This window comes from Dendrobates tinctorius, unplaced genomic scaffold, assembly GCF_039654945.1.
Source record: "Dendrobates tinctorius isolate UK_male_01 unplaced genomic scaffold, ASM3965494v1 ptg000019l, whole genome shotgun sequence".
NCBI lineage: Eukaryota > Metazoa > Chordata > Amphibia > Anura > Dendrobatidae > Dendrobates > Dendrobates tinctorius.
In genome coordinates, this window is record NW_027361687.1 from 55,622,047 (window position 1) to 55,643,865 (window position 21,819).

At 44.9% G+C, this 21,819-nt stretch overlaps 1 protein-coding gene across 1 annotated transcript; it reads right to left on the reverse strand.

Moving 5' to 3' along the window:
- Window positions 1-3,558: 3,558 nt before the first annotated feature.
- LOC141082645 (olfactory receptor 5V1-like) lies at window positions 3,559-4,515 on the reverse strand. Its single transcript, XM_073566595.1, has one exon. The coding sequence runs from the start codon at window positions 4,504-4,506 to the stop codon at window positions 3,559-3,561; it is 948 nt and encodes a 315-aa protein (XP_073422696.1). The 5' UTR covers window positions 4,507-4,515.
- Between the last annotated feature and the right edge of the window lie 17,304 nt (window positions 4,516-21,819).

Sequence of the window (21,819 nt, forward strand, 5' to 3'; positions counted from 1 at the left end):
AAAATAATCAACAAAAAACAGTAAACAAAGTATATACAACAAATATGACCAATATGACAGTAGACAAAATCATGCATTGCAGATTAAATAGCAGACCAGTCCAGTTTCACAAGGTGATCAAGTGGTGGAGGGGATAGTGTCTTAGTGGTAAATAATAGATTATAGATATACAACAGGAGGTCAAAGTGGGTGGGGTGCTATAGAGGTTTGTGATTGAGTAACAAAACAAAATAAAGCCGTATCTGTGTTAGGCGTCGGGTTTCTGCCTCTGCACAGAAGGAATCCCGAGCCTTGCCCTCTGCGATCTCCTATTCCTCTCTAGCCGCAGAGGAGCCTGCTCAGCAAAGACGTTGTTCCCAGCGTCTTGCTCAGTCTTCTGCTGTTGACTTGGTTACTGCTGCCAATCAGGGTTCAGCTATAGTAACCTGCAATAGCCAGCAGCGAGCAGCTCTTAGGACTAAGTCCTTCTTTCGCCCCACTGAGCATGCCCGTGGGAAGTCCTCGCATTGAACGTCTGAGGTCACATGCTTAGGTCCTATGGCTGCTCCCATTGGACCACTAGGAAGGTCCCGGAGGGACGCTGCTGTAAAAGAGTCTCATGGCCGCACGGCCAAGCGCTAGTATAGACTGTAATTGGTAGTGATGTGTGTGATGATGGATGCTCGTGAACCACTGAAAGACTCATTATGGAACCCCTTCTCTTTGATATGCATGTTGGTAGGGTTTACCCTGAGTCAGCGCCAAGTTGTGGAACTGCCTAGCGCCGCAGTGCTCCCAGCTCCACGCACATGCTAGCGCCAGAGTGCGCCACTCTACCTACGGCACTACGCTACTGCAGGTACGGCAGCATCTGATAGAGCGGCGCCGTGCCCGTCCTATGTGCTTTCCAATCCTGTGCTTAGGCTGGTTAGTGGCGTCCACCAGAGCTGTGCTGTACCCACATGGTGCGGTAAGCAACGTTCAGCTGCTCCCTGTGACTGCAAACAGGGCACAGCATTCTGTAAGTGTCTGTCCAGGCATCACTGTTGCAGTGCTGAGTGCTAGTGGGACTCTAACCCTGCATCCTTGGGGCAGAGTCCTGTGTCTTAGCACTAGCGCTCTCCTGCCGAGTCTTATGAGGATAAACATGTCAAGTATAGTGTGGTACTACCACAGGGAGCACAAGTAGGTTACCCAGACCCAAGTGTACTAATAAAGTAACTTGCCACTCAACTGAATGATCCTTTAAAGATGGAGTTTATTTTAGTGCAGTCTCAGACGTTTCGGCCTACAATCGGCCTTCGTTAGTCTGCCGACTGCTATCAATATAATGACGGGATAGAGAACAAAGAATTGTATGGACTCCTGTTGTTATGGTATGGTGCAGATATATATTTTTATTATTATTATTATATTATCCAGCTGTCCCCGACGTTCCATGCTGGTGAATCAGAATGTATTGTGAACGCTGAGTATGGAGTCCGATTCCCTGCTAGTGCTGTGTCTGCATAGCACTGAAAGTTAGTCCCATATGAGGCATATATGCGTGGTACAAGGACGTGCCAGGCTAGACGCAGTTTCCGGTGCTCGTCTTGTCGCCTATGAGGATAAACAGGCTCTCTCACTTGTTTCAGCGGTTCAGTGAGGTAACTGAGTTCGCTCCTGTACACACCAGGTCAGTGGATATCCCGCCGATGTCTAGATAGTGCTCCGCCATTACCAAGCAGCAGTTAACATCTCTGCACGTGGACGCCGGGATGCAAACGCACCTCTATACCATCTTATATTATTTGGTGCATTCCGCAAGCCCATATCAACCCGTTTACTTGCATATGTGATGTCATATGGACACAAGTAGCCTGTGGCAGGTTGCACTGAAATACTGTGCAAAAGTACATAAGGATCTAAAGGGAAAAAGAATATATAAAAGCACGGTCATGGAGAGCCCGGTATCGCAGTATATATTTCATGTGCAGTTGCCTACCAGATTATAGTTAGTAGTTGGTTGTTGCATTCCAACCCCTTGAGTGATTTAGTTGCGGATCTATAGGGAAGTCAATTAGTATTGGGTGTTATCGAGCACAATAGATATATCCATAGAAAGGGGATTTTGCTATGTACAGACCTTGGATCCTAAATGGAGCGTGTCGCACCAGACGCATCATCCACCGCTGGTCGTTGGTGTTAGTGTGCTCACTTGTAGTTTAAAAAGGTAGGGGGTGGGATCCAGTGACGGCATAAGGCCAATCAACATCTGGTAAGGAGACCCGGACATGACGTCATCGGAAACCAGAGCTTTTCACCTTCAGTGTCTCCCCAGTGTTGCAATGTGCATTTATTCATTCCTGGGCTATGATTGGACTAGTAATACTTAGTTTTGTGGTGAGCTTTTCTTCACTTTTCTTCTATACTGAGACTTTTATTGCCTTATTGTTGCAGTATGAGATTATTCAATCAATAGTACAAGTAAATGTAGAAAATTTAAGAAACCCTTAGATAAAGACACATTTCTGCACATAGGAACCATTTTTTTCTCCAGATATTGGCTGATTTGCATAAAAATCAATTAAGAACAGGGTGGTAGAGAAACCCCTAAAAATGTTGAGGATATAGAAATATTCAATTGCTACCTACAGTACTGTAGCTGCTATATAGGTGAGCCTTCATGACTATAAAAAAATCTTTGTAGTGATCAGAAAATAATGATAGAATGCAACAGTCAATGGGAATCTAACTCATCTCAAAGATTGGAAAGGTTTCATAACCAAAAAAAGTCATATCTATTGGCATTTTATTTCATTGAATTGATCAACATGATCAGTAAAGTTTATGGCCCTGCATTCATGACAGTAGCATAGAAGGCAGTCATAAGAGGTGGTGTTACTTAAGCTGGAGTCACACATAGCGACTTACCAGCAATACCGACACCGATATCAAGGTGTCAGGATCGCTGGTAAGTCGCTATGTGATCGCTGGTGAGCTGTCACACAGACAGCTTCACCAGCGATCAGCACACCGATGCCGAGTGCGCGGCATAGCTGCCATCCCTGTAAAAAATAGAATTAAAATAAAAAATATTGTTATTTTCACCTTCCGACGTCCCACGCAGCCTTCCTCTCTCCACACTCTGGTCCCAGTAATCCTTTGCGAGAATGACCGCGAGAGTCACGGTCTTGCGGGAGCGCGAAGTCTCGCGGTCATTCGTGCAAAGGATTACTGGGACCGGAACGTGGAGAGAGGCGGGATGGCTGCGTGGGACGTCGGAAGGTGAGAATAACAATATTTTTTATTTTAATTCTATTTTTTACAGCTGATCGCTGGTCTCCCGCCTGTCACACGCAGTGATGCGTGCTGACCAGCGGGAGCCCAGTGACCAAAAAAATGTCCAGAGGTTTCTTGCAGCGATCAGCGATACCGGCAGGGGTGCCGCTTGCTGATCACTGTCACACACAGCGATCTCGCTGGTGAGATCGCTGTTACGTCGCACAAGTTGTGACTCAGCAGCGATCTCGCTAGCGACATTGCTATGTGTGACTCCAGCTTTAGCTTTCTAGTTATCAGTAGATGTCTAGACCAAAGTCAAAAGTGATATTGCTTCCTCTTCAGTTGATTAATTAAGGCCCTTTTCACATCATTGTTTCTTATGCTGTATATAAAAGGGTTCAACATTGGCGTTACTGTTGTATATAGAATGGGCACTAGTTTGTCTGTTTCAATAGAGTATTGAGTATTTTTTGAGTGTGGCCGAAGATACATGAACATAATAGTCCCATAGAAGAGGGTCACAACAGTAAGATGAGATGCACAGGTGGAGAAGGATTTATGCCTCCCTTGGGTTGAAGTAATCTTCAGAATCTTGGAGATGATATGTACATAAGAGATCAGAATTAGGCAGAATGCAGTACCAGCAATCATTCCTCCTGAGATATATAACGACAATTCATTGAGAAAGGTGTCTCCACAAGATATTCGTATGAAAGCAGGTACTTCACAAAAGTAGTGGTTGGTGTTAATATTCTTACAAAATGGGAGTTGGAAGGTTAGGTACAGCTGCAAGAAAGAGTCAATCAGTCCGACACTCCATGGAAAGGCAACAAAGTAAAAACACAATGTCTTGCTCATTATGGTGTTATAATGCAATGGTCTACAAATAGCTGCAAATCTATCAAAAGCCATGACGGCAAGAATTAGACATTCTGTAGCCCCCAAAGTTAATGAGATGTACATCTGTGCCACACATCCGAATAAGGAAATACTTGTGTCTTTGGCTAAAGTGTTCATTAAGAGCACAGGAACAACAGAGGAGGAAAAGCAGATGTCAATGAAAGAAAGGTTGGTGAGAAAAAAGTACATTGGACTATGTAGAGTTGGATTGGTCCTCACCATGATGATCAACAGAAGGTTCCATGATATTGTAATTAAATACATTATGAAAAATATGATGAAGAAGATAACTTGAAGGTGATGGACAGTAGACAACCCAAGTAAGATGAACCTTTGGGAAGTAGTTTTGTTTGACTGTTCCATAACATTCAGGTGGACCCTGATATAACTTAAAAAGTCACATTGCTTTTCATGTTATTGTTAAGTTCAGTAACCATCAAGACTTAAAAGATTGCCCATTATACCACAGAATGACCACTGTTGTAGAATTATCTTTCCTTCAAAGATATGAACGTTAGAATAGTGGAAGCTGCAATACTAAAAGTTCGGTAGTTGTAATCTGAAAATATCCTTAGCTAGCGTGCTCAGCCGTGCCTTCAAAAAACAATTACAAGTACAATATGTGAAAAGTTTTACTTACAACAATCCTTTCTGAAATAAACCTAGTAATCTTGATGGGTCAGAACATACTGTAATTGTGCTGCCTTGCGGAAAATGAAAAAAGTATCCTCTTATATATTTTGACACTAATACGTCTTAATTTCCAGTATGCTTTAGGATTTCCCAAGTCAATTACACAGGAGGATTTAGCACCTTTGGAACAATTCATTATTTAATCACTGCTGGTAATGTTTTATAGATTTACAGTTTATTATTTAAGTAGCATTGCAATCACGTTTAGAGTATGTACCTTGTGCATTGGATGTTCCTTTTCATTATCACTTATATTTGTATATTATGCGATTTTTCATACTTTTGTACACAATAAAGCTATTTTGTATATTCATATTTAGCACTGTCTTAGTTTTTTGTATAGGCTATGTATATAACTGTTCTGCTGTATAAGGATTCTGTTGGGGAGGGATTTTTTATATGCAAATTGCCTCTTCAGAAAGAAAGACGACTTTTACTCTACAGCGCCACCTATTGGTAGTAGAGATCCAAGCGGTAGTTGGGGAGGGAGGCATATTCTGATTAAAGGAAACCTGTCACCATAAAAAAACATAAAAACACTATTAACCCCTTAAGCCCCAAGGGTGGTTTGCACGTGCATGACCGGGCCAATTTTTACACTGTCCCTTTATGAGGTTATAACTCTGAAACGCTTCCATGGATCCCGGTGATTCTGACATTGTTTTCTCGTGACATATTGTACTTCATGTTAGTGGTAAAATTTCATTCATATAACTTGCGTTTATTTGTGAAAAAAAAAGAAATTTGGCAAAAATTTTGAAAATTTTGCAATTTTCCAAATTTGAATTTTTATGCCCTTAAATCACAGAGATACGGCACACATAAAACTTAATAAATAACATTTCCCACATGTTTACTTTACATCAGCACAATTTTGGAACCAAATTTTTTTTTGTTAGGAAATTATAAGGGTTAAAAATTGACCAGCGATTTCTCATTTTTGCAACACCATTTTATTTTTACGGACCACATCACATTTGAAGCCACTTTGAGGGGTCTATAGGATAGAAAATACCCAAAATTGACACCATTCTAAAAACTGCACCCCTTAAGGTGCTCAAAACCACATTCAAGAAGTTTATTAACCCTTTAGGTGTGTCACAGGAATTTTTTGCATATTTAAAAAAAAACGAACATTTAACTTTTTTTTCACAAAAAAAATACTTCAGGTTCAATTTTTTTTATTTTACCAAGGGTAACAGGAGAAATTGGACTGCAAAAGTTATTGTGCAATTCGTCCTGAGTACGCTGATACCTGATATGTGGGGGGGAACCACTGTTTCGGCGCATGGCAGACCTCAGAAGGGAAGGCGCACCGTTTGACTTTTTCAATGCAAAATTGGCTGGAATTCAGATCGGACGCCATGTCGCGTTTGGAGAGCCCCTGATGTACCTAAACACTTGAAACCCCCCACAAGTGACCCCATTTTGGAAACTAGACCCCCCAAGGAACTTATCTAGATATGTGGTGAGAACTTTGAACCCACAAGGGCTTCACAGAAGTTTATAACGTACAGCGGTACAATTAAAAAATCATATTTTTTCCACAAAAATGATCTTTTCACCCCCAATTTTTATTTTTACAAGGGTAACAGGACCTAAAAGTTATTGTGCAATTTGTCCTGAGTATGCTGATACCCCATATGTGGGTGTAAATGACTATTTGGGCGCATGGCAGAGCTCGGAAGGGAAGCAGCGCCATTTGACGTTTTTGGCTGGAATTGAGATCAGACACCATGTCGCGATTGGAAAATCCCTGATGTACCAAAACAGTGGAAACCCCCCACAAATGACACCATTTTGGAAACTATACCCTCGAAGGAACTTATCTAAATGTGTAGTGAGAACTTTGAACCCCCAAGGGCTTCACAGAAGTTTATAACATACAGCCGTACAATTAAAAAATCATATTTTTTCCACAAAAATGATGTTTTCACCCTCAATTCTTATTTTTCCAAGGGTAACAGGACCCTAAAAGATATTGTGCAATTTGTCCTGAGTGCGCTGATACCCCTCATGTGGGGGTAAACCACTATTTGGGTGCATGGCAGAGCTTAGAAGGGAAGCAGCGCCATTTGACGTTTTTGGCTGGAATTGAGATCGGACACCATGTCGCGTTTGGAAAGCCCCTGATGTACCAAAACAGTGGAAACCCCCCACACGTGACACCATTTTGGAAACTAGACCCCCTAAGGAACTTATCAAGATGTGTGGTGAGCACTTTGAACCCCCCCCAGTGCTTCACAGAAGTTTATAACGACTGGGCTTGAAAATAAAAATATCGTATTTTTTCAACAAACATCATCTTTTAGTCGCCATTTTTTTTTATTTTCCCAAGGGTAACAGGACAAAATTGGACCCCAAAAATTGTTGACCAATTTGTCCTGAGTACGCTGACACCCCATATGTGGGAGAAAACTACTGTATGGGCACACGTCGGGGCTCGGAAGGGAAGTAGTGACGTTTTGGAATGCAGACTTTGATGGATTGGTCTGCGGGTGTCATGTGCATTTGGAGAGCCCTTGATGTACCTAAACTATTGAAACTCCCCACAAGTGACCCCATTTTGGAAACTAGACCCCCCACGGAACTTATCTAGATGTGTGGTGAGCACTTTGAACCCCCAAGTGCTTCACAGAAGTTTATAACGCCTGGGCGTGAAAATAAAAAAATCATTTTTTTCCACAAAAATGATAATTTTGCCCCCAATTTTTTATTTTCCTAAGGGTAACAGGAGAAATTGGACCCCAAAAGTTGTTTTACAATTTGTCCTGAGTATGCTGATACCCTATATGTGGGGGTAAAACACTGTTTGGGCGCATGGCAGAGCTTGGAAGGGAAGGAGCACCATTTGACTTTTTCAACGCAGAATTGGCTGGAATTGAGATCAGAAGCCATGTTGCATTTGGAGAGCACCTGATGTGCCCAAACAGTGGAAACCCCCCAATTATAACTCCAACCCTAACCCCAACAAACCCCTAACCCTAATCTCAGCCCTAACCCTAGCCCTAACCCTAGCCCTAACCCTAGCACCTGCCCTAACCCTAGCTCTAACCCTAACCCTAGCCCTAACCCTAACGCTAGCCCTAACCCTAACCCTAATGGGAAAATGGAAATAAATACTTTTTTTATTTTATTATTTTTCCCTAGCTAAGGGGGTGATGACGGGGGGTTTGATTTACTATTTATGGCGGTTTTTATGTTTGGCAGCTGTCACACGCTAAAAGACGCTTTTTATTGTAAAAATAGTTTTTGCATCACCACATATTGAGAGCTATAATTTTTCCGTATTTTGACCCACCGAGTCATGTGAGGTCTTATTCTTTGCGGGACGAGTTGACGTTTTTATTGGTACCATTTTCGGGCACGTGACATTTTTTGATTGCTTTTTATTCCGATTTTTGGGATGCAGAATGAACAAAAACCAGCGTTTCATGAATTTCTTTTGGGGGGGGGTGCGTTTACACCGTTCCACGTGCGGTAAAATTGATAAAGCACTTTTATTCCTTGGGTCAGTATGGTTACAGCGACACCTCACTTAGGTCTTTTTTTATGTTTTGGCGCTTTTATGCGATGAAAACCATTTTATATAAAAAATAATTATTTTTGCATCGCTTTATTCTGCGAGCTATAACTTTTTTATTTTTTTGTGGATGATGCTGTATGGTAGCTCGTTTTTTGCGGGACAAGCTGACATTTTCAGCAGTACCATGGATATTTATATGCATCTCTTTGATCGCGCGTTATTGCACTTTTTGTTCGGTGGTATGCAGGTTAACTGATTGGGCGGCGTTATTCCCATGGGTCATGACCCTCCAAACAGCGTTCATGAAGGCAAAGTGTTTGTTTTACGTGGGCAGTATGGTTGCAAAGCTGAAGCTTAAAGGAATGTCCATAAGGGCACCACCAGGAGTGGAGCCTACGGTTTAATTTGACTCCACCTGGGAAACCTCAACCATGCAAGCTACAGAACAGATGCACACATTGCAAGCTTAATTCCGTTAACGACCGAGACTTCGTCATGCCCCGCGGTCCGAGTCTGGCTTACTAGAGGGACACGTGAGGCTCTGGCACATGAGATTGGCCAATAACTGGTGTGTCATGCCCTTACATGTCCGTGGCTGCATGTGTGCTACACTGAAAAGGCCAGCGTTTGTCGCTTACAGGTGCAGATAACCCGCTGAACACCGTTAGTGATGGGGATCTGTGATTACAATTATTACCTGCGAACGATCATTTCCCAGTAAGTGCAGGTCAACCGCAGTTCCGGAATTAGGCCTAACCGTCATTCCTGAAAAAATGAAAAACTTACCTGTGCAAACCACAGGTGCTGTAGCTTGCTTAACAGCTCGCCATCTGTTCTCAGGCCCAGTATGGATTACACGTGATTGCACAAAGGTGAGAAAGGGTACCATATCCCCGGATAACATGTATGGATAGCATAGTGTACACATTCAAAATATATGTCTATACATCAGGAGGCAGGCTCAGACGGTGTCAGGCCCAGTATGGATTGCACGTGATTGCACAAAGGTGAGAAAGGGTTCCGTATCCCCAGATAACATGTATGGATAGCGTACACATTCAAAATATATGTCTATACATCAGGAGGCAGGCTCAGACGGTGTCAGGCCCAGTATGGATTGCACGTGATTGCACAAAGGTGAGAAAGGGTTCCGTATCCCCAGATAACATGTATGGATAGCGTACACATTCAAAATATATGTCTATACATCAGGAGGCAGGCTCAGACGGTGTCAGGCCCAGTATGGATTGCACGTGATTGCACAAAGGTGAGAAAGGGTTCTGTATCCCCAGATAACATGTATGGATAGCGTACACATTCAAAATATATGTCTATACATCAGGAGGCAGGCTCAGACGGTGTCAGGCCTAGTATGGATTGCACGTGATTGCACAAAGGTGAGAAAGGGTTCCGTATCCCCAGATAACATGTATGGATAGCGTACACATTCAAAATATATGTCTATACATCAGGAGGCAGGCTCAGACGGTGTCAGGCCCAGTATGGATTGCACGTGATTGCACAAAGGTGAGAAAGGGTTCCGTATCCCCAGATAACATGTATGGATAGCGTACACATTCAAAATATATGTCTATACATCAGGAGGCAGGCTCAGACGGTGTCAGGCCCAGTATGGATTGCACGTGATTGCACAAAGGTGAGAAAGGGTTCCGTGTCCCCAGATAACATGTATGGATAGCGTACACATTCAAAATATATGTCTATACATCAGGAGGCAGGCTCAGACGGTGTCAGGCCCAGTATGGATTGCACGTGATTGCACAAAGGTGAGAAAGGGTTCCGTATCCCCAGATAACATGTATGGATAGTGTACACATTCAAAATATATGTCTATACATCAGGAGGCAGGCTCAGACGGTGTCAGGCCCAGTATGGATTGCACGTGATTGCACAAAGGTGAGAAAGGGTTCCGTATCCCCAGATAACATGTATGGATAGCGTACACATTCAAAATATATGTCTATACATCAGGAGGCAGGCTCAGACGGTGTCAGGCCCAGTATGGATTGCACGTGATTGCACAAAGGTGAGAAAGGGTTCCGTATCCCCAGATAACATGTATGGAGAGCGTACACATTCAAAATATATGTCTATACATCAGGAGGCAGGCTCAAACGGTGTCAGGCCCAGTATGGATTTGACGGCCCAGACTACACAGCGGAGGAGCAGGGAGAGGTAAAGATTGCAAATGTTGGGGCCCTGCCCAAGCAAGGGGGGCCCACTCGTGGGCGTCGGTACTGGCACTGGGCCCCTCATAGTACAGCGGTGTGTCTGACGGTGGGTGTGCACCACCACCGTCAGAGACACTTGATTGCACTATGAGGGACCCTGTGCCAGTGCCCGAGCCCAAGAGTCGGCCTACCCACCTGTCCAGGGCAACGGCACTCGCACGGTGTCGTGCGCTAGGTGGTGACCCCGGCCATGGGGGGGGAGGCAGCACAGTTAGGGAGTTTTAGAAAGTGGCATATGTTGATGTTGGACATTCAGCTGATGCAAAAGGTGAAATAGGTCAAGTCCCAGGAAGAGGTGGACCAAAGCAAGCCATTTTTCTGTCACCCTATGTGTCATCAGGGGAAGGTGGGACAAAATCCTTGGAAACCCATGCGTGGTTCATTTTAATGAAGGTTAGATCATCCACATTTTGGGTTGACAGACGGGTCCTTTTTTCTGTCAGGATTGATCCAGCTGCACTGAAGACTCTTTCCGATAGCACACTTGCAGCTGGTCAAGCGAGCTCCTGTAAGGCATATTGTGCCAATTCAGGCCAGGTGTCCAGTTTAGCGGCCCAATAGTCAAAGGGGAATGACCTGTGTGGGAGAACATCGATATGGGAGGAAAAGTAGTTTGTAACCATAGTTGACAACTGCTGTCTCCTGTCACTTTCCATCGATGCAGTATTACCAGTTGTGTGAGCGGTACTTGAAAAATCAGTCCACAACATTGTCATGAAACCCCTGTCTCCAGCGCCACTTCTGCTGTTTGCACCACGAACACCTCTGCCAAGCTGCCCCCGGCCCGTACGGCTCGTGTGAGAACCATCACCGCTGCTGTGTGCTGGGAATGCCTCAAGCAACCGATTTACCAGAGTTGCTTGTTTATTAGCCAATATTAGGTCAAGGTTCTCCTGTGGCATGATGTTTTGTAATTTGCCTTTATAGCGTGGATCCAGGATGCTGGCCAACCAGTAGTCATCATCGTTCATCATTTTGGCAATGCGGGGGTCCCTTTTTAGGATCTGCAAGGCATAATCTGACATGTGGGCCAATGTTCCCGGTGTCAATGATGCACTGCGAGTGCTGGTTGGAGGAGCACTTTCTGGCAAATCCACATCCCTCCAGTCACGCACAAACCCTGTACCAGACCTTGCCACGCCAACATTTTCACTTGCCCCACGAGATGCATCCTCCTCCCCTAAGTAATCATCCCCATCATCCTCCTCCTCCTCCTCCTCTTCTTCCTCCACCTCGTCCAGGAGAGGTCCCTGAGCAGACAATGGCTGAATGTCATCAAGGATTCCCTCCTCCTCTTCCTCCTCATCAACATTGGCTGCAGAAGCCTGCTCCTTAAGGTGCGTCAAAGTTTGCATGAGCAGATGCATAAGTGGGATGCTCATGCTTAGGATGGAAAAATATTCAGGATTGAGAGTCCTCAGTAGTTGATACCTTTTAATGGCTAACTGAAAAGATGGTAATACATTGCAAGCTTTCGAGACTACTCAGGTCTCTTCATCAGGCTAGACTAATACAAAATCTGAAGTCACATATTTATGCACAATACAGCCTAGAAAAAATGCAATAGATAAGACAAGTGACGTGAAGCAGAACTATCAATATGGGAGAGGGAGAAACATAAATATAAACATTGGACCAGTTCATAGATAAGGAGTCTGGATGTTTTATGGTCCTCTGATTGGGGTCTAGTTCTGTGTTGCCCTGCAAGGTTTTAAAAGGAAATTCCTTAATTGATGTAAAAAGACATAAATCCATGCGACACATTCATTCCAGCACTGAGAGTGTCAAAGTTCGTCATAAATTTGTACTCTCTCAGTGCTGGAATGAATGTGTCGCATGGATTTATGTCTTTTTACATCAATTAAGGAATTTCCTTTTAAAACCTTGCAGGGCAACACAGAACTAGACCCCAATCAGAGGACCATAAAACATCCAGACTCCTTATCTATGAACTGGTCCAATGTTTATATTTATGTTTCTCCCTCTCCCATATTGATAGTTCTGCTTCACGTCACTTGTCTTATCTATTGCATTTTTTCTAGGCTGTATTGTGCATAAATATGTGACTTCAGATTTTGTATTAGTCTAGCCTGATGAAGAGACCTGAGTAGTCTCGAAAGCTTGCAATGTATTACCATCTTTTCAGTTAGCCATTAAAAGGTATCAACTACTGAGGACTCTCAATCCTGAATATTTTTCTATCTACTGGCTAACACGGTACAAAGATATACATCTTTCCTGTATCATGCTTAGGATGGCGTCGTCTGCACTTACCAGCCGTGTGCATTCCTCAAAACACTGAAGGACTTTACAGAGGTCTTTCAGCTTCGACCACTGCACACCTGTCAACTCCATGTCTGCTCTCAAAGTGCCTGGCCGTGTATCCTCCCACAAATGCATTATGGCCTGCCTCTGCTCGCACAGCCGCTCCACCATGTGCAGGGTGGAGTTCCACCTTGTTGCAATGTCGATAATGAGGCGGTGGTTGGGAAGGTGGAGCAATCGCTGCAGCTTCTGCATACGAACGGAGTGTACAGGCGACCGGCGGATGTGCGCGCACAGTCTTCGCACCTTCTGGAGCAGGGCTGTTAACTCCGGATAATTTTTGAGGAAGCACTGCACCACCAGGTTCAAGGGGGGAGCCAAGCAAGGTATGTGTCTGAGTTTTGAAAGGGCTATGGCTGCCACAAAATTACGGCCGTTATCACTAACTACCTTGCCTGCCTCAAGATGTACACTGCCCAGCCATGACTCAGTTTGTCGCTGAAAGTACTCGGCCAGCACCTCGACGGTGTGTCTGTCGCCCAAACACATCATCTGCAACACAGCCTGCTGACGCTTTCCACTAGCTGCTCGATAGGGGGACACCTCGTGTGCAACAGTGGCAGCTGCAGATGGAGTGCTCGTACGACTGCGCTCTGTGGACGAGCTTTCGCTTCTGGAGGAGGAGGAGGAGGAGGAGGGTCGAACGCCTACAGCCAACTGTTTACTATACCGTGGGCTAGGCAGCACTGTCCCACCACCGCTGTCCCCTGTGGACCCTGCATCCACCACATTAACCCAGTGCGCAGTTATGGACACGTAACGGCCCTGGCCATGGCGACTGGACCATGCATCAGGTGCACCATTCCGCTCACTGAATGCTTGAGTGCATGGACAATGCGGTCTTTCACATGATGGTGGAGGGCTGGGATGGCTTTGCGAGAGAAGAAGTGGCGACTGGGTAGGTCATAGCGTGGTACTGCATAGGCCATGAGTTCGCGGATGGCTGCGCTTTCCACCAACCGAAAGGGCATCATCTCAAACGAGATTAGTTTGGCAATGTGGGCGTTCAAACCCAGTGTACGCGGATGAGAGACTGAGTACTTTCTTGACCTACTCATAGTGTCTGGGAGGGTGAGCTGGACTTGAGAGCTGCATATGGTGGAAGTAGCGGTGGACAGGGCGGACTGAGAGAGGGTTGATGATGGTGATGGAGTTGGTGTTCTTTCTGATGGCCTAGAATCAGTCTTTCGTTGATATAACAGTGGGATTCCCTGACTGCTGTGGCCTTGCAACGACACCTCAACATTTGCTGCTGTGCTAACCGGTGGGCTTACAGTGGGGGAAACAATGTAGCGTTGCTGACTACCTTCGTTGTGATCAGTTGCACATGTGGCACTTGAGGTTTGGTGTTGTGTCCACGCTTGCAAGTGCATGGTGGTTAAATGTCTAAGCATGCAACTGGTATTCAAATTTTTCAGATTTTTCCCTTGGCTAAAGGTCTTTGCGCACTTCTTACAGATAACCTTGGCCTGATCATGAGGATTTTGTTCAAAAAAGTGCCACACTGCACTCTTCCTACTTTGGCAGACATTTTATATAAAACAAAACCATACGGAACCAAATGTAAATCCCAGTAGAGTCGCCCACTATATAGTGTCGTCTCAATGGGAAATAGACACTCCCGCATAACATATTAAACAGGAAAAAACAGGGAGTACAAGTCCAATCACATAAAAATAATGAGCAAAGTTTATTAAACATATAATACTGACAATTACATAAATGACAGAATATACATAAAGGATCAGATAAGTATCTGCTGCTTGTTAGTCCTAAGAAATTAACAAAATAAAGTGCTTAGTGCCTGTAACAAATATGGGCCATATTTGAGGGATTTAAAGGTAAAAGAGATCCTAACAGGTGCGCATCCTGAAAAAATCACTATCCCAAGCCATAGTGCTTACCCATACTAAACTTAGCCAAGGACCACAAGCAGCGCCGCCACCGACGCGCGTTTCGCCTCTTTTTCAAGGTGCCGTACTGTGTTGTGTGAGGGGCCGAGTTATATATCCTGTTACCAGGTGCTCCAATCAAGCGGCGCGTGTGTCCGGTGTCCTGCCCCGGAAGCTGCATCACCACCGGCGACAGCGCGGCGCCGCGTCTCAGACGACGTCGCTATGACGTCACTGACCCGCAGACGCCACTGATGCGCCTCAGCAATGCTCCATGGGCACACACCGCAGACATGCGCACTGGAGCCAACTCTCTAGGTGATACATCCAAGAAAGGGAAATGGGTTCTAGATATAACAGATTACACAAAGTGGATATATATATAAATGAATTCAAAAGATTAATGAGCACTAGCTCATAACAACTATATCATTAATAATAGTGAAAAATAAAAATATATATAAAATATATAATCCCATTACAATGGACATTAATGTGATTATACCATCAACTATGTGTTCCTTTTATATATAAAGGAGAGATGGTACATGTGGAATACTTCAAAAAAGGTGCACATATAAATGTGATTATACTATCAGCTATGTATTCCTTTTATATACACAGGAAAAATGGTGCATATGAAATGCTTCAAAAAGAGTGCACTCATAATACATGTGACATATATAAAATGATACACCAACGTGAATAAAAATATTTATCTTTTTTTTCCTTCCTTTTTATTATTCATCTTTTTTCTTCTTTTTCTTGTTAAATAAAAATAGTCCCATAAGCCAAACTTGATATGATGTTCTTGAGCCAGGATATAACACCAAGGGTCCCTCCAGATCTTCCCCACTAAACGTCCTAGAAATTACGGTGTTCCATTAGAGATGACTAAAGGGAAACAAACCAATACAGTGAACATACAAACATATATAATAAAAACAAAACCATGTCACAACACAAAAATTACAGATATGAGCTAAAACTCAACTGCTCATTGAGTCCAGCCGGTGTGATGGTATCAAGAACTGTGATCCACCGGCATTCCCTTTGAGCTAACACACGTTTGGTGTCACCCCCCTTATTCCCGCACGGATCCTGTCAATACCCCAAGCTTGGAGTCCACTCGGATCACATTTATGTTTCAACCGAAAGTGTCTCGGAATAGGTTTGAGAGCATTAATATCCTCCACTTCACGTGCCGCCATTATATCTCTAACATGTTCTCTTATGCGAACGCGTAGTTCGCGTGTAGTTAATCCAACATATATTAGCCCACACGGGCAAACTGCATAATAGACCACATATGTGGTACTACACGTGATGTAACCTCTAATTTTAAATTCACGACGGCCATCCGATGAAGTGAATGATAATGCTCTCCGAAGATTCCTACATGCTAGGCACACTCCACATGGAAAAAATCCATTCCTGGGTGTGCCAGCCTGAAAGAAGTCTATACTTTTGGTGGTATAGTGACTCCTCACTAGCATGTTCTTGAGGGTATTACACCTCCGCGCAGTCATAAGGGGGCGTTCAGAAAGGCACTCACGTAAAATTGGGTCAGTTCTCAGAACCGCCCAATGTCGGTTCAAGATAGATCTCATCAGGTCCCATTTGTGATTGTATGTTGAAATAAATCTTACTTCTCCACCTGTTAGGATCTCTTTTACCTTTATATCCCTCAAATATGGCCCATATTTGTTACAGGCACTAAGCACTTTATTTTGTTAATTTCTTAGGACTAACAAGCAGCAGATACTTATCTGATCCTTTATGTATATTCTGTCATTTATGTAATTGTCAGTATTATATGTTTAATAAACTTTGCTCATTATTTTTATGTGATTGGACTTGTACTCCCTGTTTTTTCCTGTTTAATTTGGCAGACATTTTGCGGCCTAGCACGCTGTGATGTTTTGACCCTCTGGACAAGCTGTCCAGCAACTCTTTTGATTTTTGGAACCTGTCTTTGGAGTGCTCCGGGCCTGCCGGATAACAGCTGTTGCGATGTCGATGTCTGCTGTGGATGCTCCTCATCTGAGCTATTGGAAGCAGCACCCTCTTCCCCCAATGGATGTCAATCTGGGTCAACAACTGGGTCATCCATCACCTCCTCTTCAATGTCATGTGCACCTTCCTCTGTGTCACCGTGTATGGTGGTATAGTGTGCGGGAAGGGGCACCTGAGTCTCATCAGGGTCAGAATCTGGCTCTGTACACTGCGAGGACAATGTAGTGCTCTGAGTGAATGTACCAGCAGAATCATCCATCAGCGGCTGTGCATCAGTGCACTCCATGTCAGATTCATCTTGGCCTGGGTAATTCACCATTTCACTTGATAATCCAGGCATGGTATGTGAAAACAGCTCCATGGAGTAATCAGTAGTACGGCCTGCGTCATCCTTCAATCTTGGTTGGGGTGAAGGACACAAGGAAAGGTGTGGTTCATGAACATGAGCCTCCAATGACGACTCAGTGCTTTTACTTTTTACAACTGAAGAAGAGGAGGCGATAGAGCTGGAGGCTGAGTCAGCAATGTAAGACAAAACTTTTTCCTGATGCTCTGGCTTTAAAAGCGGTTTGCCAACTCCTAGAAAACTAAGCCTTCGAAGCCTTATGGAGCCAGACGATGACGCAGGCTTAACACCTCCTGCATTCGGTCCTATTTTGCTCTTGCCACTACCATCAGATCCACCACCAACACCATCATTACCAGCTGGCAACCCCCGCCCAATTCCACGGCCTCTTCCACCAGCCTTCCTCATTTTTGGTAAAAATGTAGACAAAATCCAACAAACTATATAGTAATGTAAAATAAGGTACAAGCTGTCTATAGGACAGGGGAGATTTTGAATTTCTTCTCACACTAGTGGACACTGGACACTTTTGGATTGTGTGAGGCCCAATGAATATCTGAGCGCTATGTGACAGGCTCGATGGCACAGCTGTGACCAAAGTGACTAGAGGATAAGTGAGATTTTGAATTTCAGCAGACACTTGTGGACACTGGACACTTTTGGATTGTGTGAGGCCCAATGAATATCTGAGCGCTATGTGACAGGCTCGATGGCACTGCTGTGAGCAAAGTGACTAGAGGATAAGTGAGATTTTGAATTTCTTCTCACACTAGTGGACACTGGACACTTTTGGATTGTGTGAGGCCCAATGAATACCTGAGCGCTATGTGACAGGCTCGATGGCACTGCTGTGAGCAAAGTGACTAGAGGATAAGTGAGATTTTGAATTTCAGCAGACACTTGTGGACACTGGACACTTTTGGATTGTGTGAGGCCCAATGAATATCTGAGCGCTATGTGACAGGCTCGATGGCACAGCTGTGACCAAAGTGACTAGAGGATAAGTGAGATTTTGAATTTCAGCAGACACTTGTGGACACTGGACACTTTTGGATTGTGTGAGGCCCAATGAATATCTGAGCGCTATGTGACAGGCTCGATGGCACTGCTGTGAGCAAAGTGACTAGAGGATAAGTGAGATTTTGAATTTCTTCTCACACTAGTGGACACTGGACACTTTTGGATTGTGTGAGGCCCAATGAATATTTGAGCGCTATGTGACAGGCTCGATGGCACTGCTGTGAGCAAAGTGACTAGAGGATAAGTGAGATTTTGAATTTCTTCTCACACTAGTGGACACTGGACACTTTTGGATTGTGTGAGGCCCAATGAATATCTGAGCGCTATGTGACAGGCTCGATGGCACTGCTGTGACCAAAGTGACTAGAGGATAAGTGAGATTTTGAATTTCTTTTTCATACTAGTGGACACTGGACACTTTTGGATTGTGTGAGGCCCAATGAATATCTGAGCGCTATGTGACAGGCTCGATGGCACTGCTGTGAGCAAAGTGACTAGAGGATAAGTGAGATTTTGAATTTCTTTTCACACTAGTGGAAACTGGACACTTTTGGATTGTGTGAGGCCCAATGAATATCTGAGCGCTATGTGACAGGCTCGATGGCACTGCTGTGAGCAAAGTGACTAGAGGATAAGTGAGATTTTGAATTTCTTCTCACACTAGTGGACACTGGACACTTTTGGATTGTGTGAGGCCCAATGAATATCTGAGCGCTATGTGACAGGCTCGATGGCACTGCTGTGAGCAAAGTGACTAGAGGATAAGTGAGATTTTGAATTTCTTCTCACACTAGTGGACACTGGACACTTTTGGATTGTGTGAGGCCCAATGAATATCTGAGCGCTATGTGACAGGCTCGATGGCACTGCTGTGAGCAAAGTGACTAGAGGATAAGTGAGATTTTGAATTTCTTCTCACACTAGTGGACACTGGACACTTTTGGATTGTGTGAGGCCCAATGAATATCTGAGCGCTATGTGACAGGCTCGATGGCACTGCTGTGAGCAAAGTGACTAGAGGATAAGTGAGATTTTGAATTTCTTCTCACACTAGTGGACACTGGACACTTTTGGATTGTGTGAGGCCCAATGAATATCTGAGCGCTATGTGACAGGCTCGATGGCACTGCTGTGAGCAAAGTGACTAGAGGATAAGTGAGATTTTGAATTTCTTCTCACACTAGTGGACACTGGACACTTTTGGACTGTGTGAGGCCCACTGATATCTGAGCGCTGTGTCACAGGCTCGATGCACAGCTGTGACAAAAGTGACTAGAGGATAAGGGAGATTGGATTGCTTTTAAAAAAGCAGTTTGCAGAGCAGTGGGTAAACAGCAATGCCAGCCTGTCAGGAAGCCTTAAAAGGCAGCCCAACAACCAACACCACTGATACACCACAATATAGCCTCCCCTTGCACTGCACACACAGTGACTTGTGTGTTGTGCAGGCCAAATCGCTAGCAGCAGAAGCAGTTTTTTTGTCTTCTTACCTGCCTAACGCTCTCCCTACAGAATCAGCAGCAACCTCTCCCTATACTGAGATCGGCAGAAGTAAGATGGCGGTCGGCGTGCACACCCTTTTATACCCCCTGTGACGCCCACCAAAGCAAGCCAATCACTTGCATGCCCTTCTGAAAGATGGTGGTGACCCGTGCCTATGTCATCACGTTGCCCACAGTGTCCGTGGATCCTGATTGGCTGAAAAGGAGCGCAAAACAAACTTTTGAAACGCGACTTTGGCGCGTAAGTCGCCGACCTCGTGGCCGACCTCATCCTAGGGTCGGGTTTCGTTTCATGAAACCCGACTTTGCCAAAAGTCGGCGACTTTTGAAATTTTTCGACCCGTTTCGCTCAACTCTACCTACTGCCACTAATAACAGCGAGAGCAGGAGAGACTGATAGGAGTATTCATCAGCCGGTGCTTACGCTCTAAATAAATAATTTTTTTTTTAAATGGCGTGGGATCCCCTGTATTATTGATAAATAGCAATGCAAAACTGTCAGCTGCAGGCTGCAACCCTCAGCTGTCAGCGTTAGCAAGGTTGGTAATCAAGATTAGAGGGGTCCTACGCTTTTTTTAAACATTTTTAAATCAAATAAATAAAAGAAGTATGTGATCCCCCATTTTTGAAAACCAGCTTTGCTAAAATAGACAGCTGGGGGCTTTTATTCTCAGGCATGGATATTGTCACGTGCCCCATCCTGTGTGACGCGGCCGGCAGGCCTGTAACTAATACAACAGGACACGGCACGTGTAATTGTCCAGTGTGACGTGGCCCGCAGGCCGGTAACTAATACAATAAGACACAGGGGATAGGGAAACATTTACAATGGTGGGCTCTGCGATAGGGACAGGGGACATGGAGACCTCCTGCACTCCCGAGTCAGTGTCGCTAACGCTCCTAACGTTCCCTATGCCGGTTCCGCACCGGGCGCTGCTCAGGATACCTGTCGCCCTAGCACACCCTACACCTATCCCTTGCTAGGGAGCTGGGTGGCGCAGGCACTGGCCCCACTGCTGTACTAACACCAACATGAGGAACACCTGAGTGCATCTTCCTCCCACCGTGTCCAACACTTGGGTGCAGCTGTCCAGCAAAGGAGTCCAACACGTGAGTGCAGCTGTCCAGCAACGGAGACAAGCACCTGAGTGCAACTTCCAGCAAAAGAGTCCAGCAACTCAGTGCAGCTCTACACCATAGCTGCCACTCCACCAAGCTTTGCAAGAATTCTTCACTGACACCATAGCTGCCCCTCCACCATGCTTTACACGAACTCCTCTCTGACACCATAGCTGCCACTCCACCACTCTGACTGAGCTGTCCAGGACTCTCCTCAGCTCCTTCCTTCACCCAGCATGGTTGGAAAAGCCCAACAATCTCACCAACCAGTGAGTACAACTGACACACCTTTATTGAGTAAACACACCTGATAGTGATTCCCGTGAAATTACACTAACCACCACCGGGGGCAAAACTGTCTCTAAAAACACCAGTGCAATGACCATACTGGCCACCGGGGCAAAACTATCTCTAAGCACACAGTGCAATAACCATACTGGCCACCAGGGGCAAAACTATCTCTAAGCACAAAGCTTAGAGAGAGGAAAATAAAAAGGTTACCAGTGCTCTTATCTGACATGATCCCGCATGGATCATGACAGTACCCTCCCCTTAATGAGGGGCCACTGGACCCTCAAAACCACTCCTCAGCAGGAACCACCCACAGAGGGGATGCCCAGATCCAGAGTTCCCCCCAGCAACCACCTGCACTTGAGGTTTATGACAAACGCGCCGCTGGTATTGGCAATAAGTTCTGGAGGCACCACACATCTCCAAAGCGCCATCCTGGGGAACGAGTTATATATGTGTAAGTTTGATATGAGCTGGTAAGACTCCACAACACACTCCCACTAGATTTTTTTTGGTGGGACCCATACACACTCGTTCACACACAGGTCCGGACCTGAACGTTTACTGCCACACATTCGTTTGTCAATAATCGGGGAACTCTCTCTGGGATTGACAACAGAGGCGTCCCCCTGTGTCACCACACCCACACGCCCGCACTCCACCAAGGGGTACACCACCCCTCAACCCTTTCCAC

Coding starts and splice junctions, on each gene's coding strand:
- LOC141082645 (XM_073566595.1), bottom strand. CDS start 4,506: ATGGAACAGTCAAACAAAACTACTTCCCAAAGGTTCATCTTACTTGGG.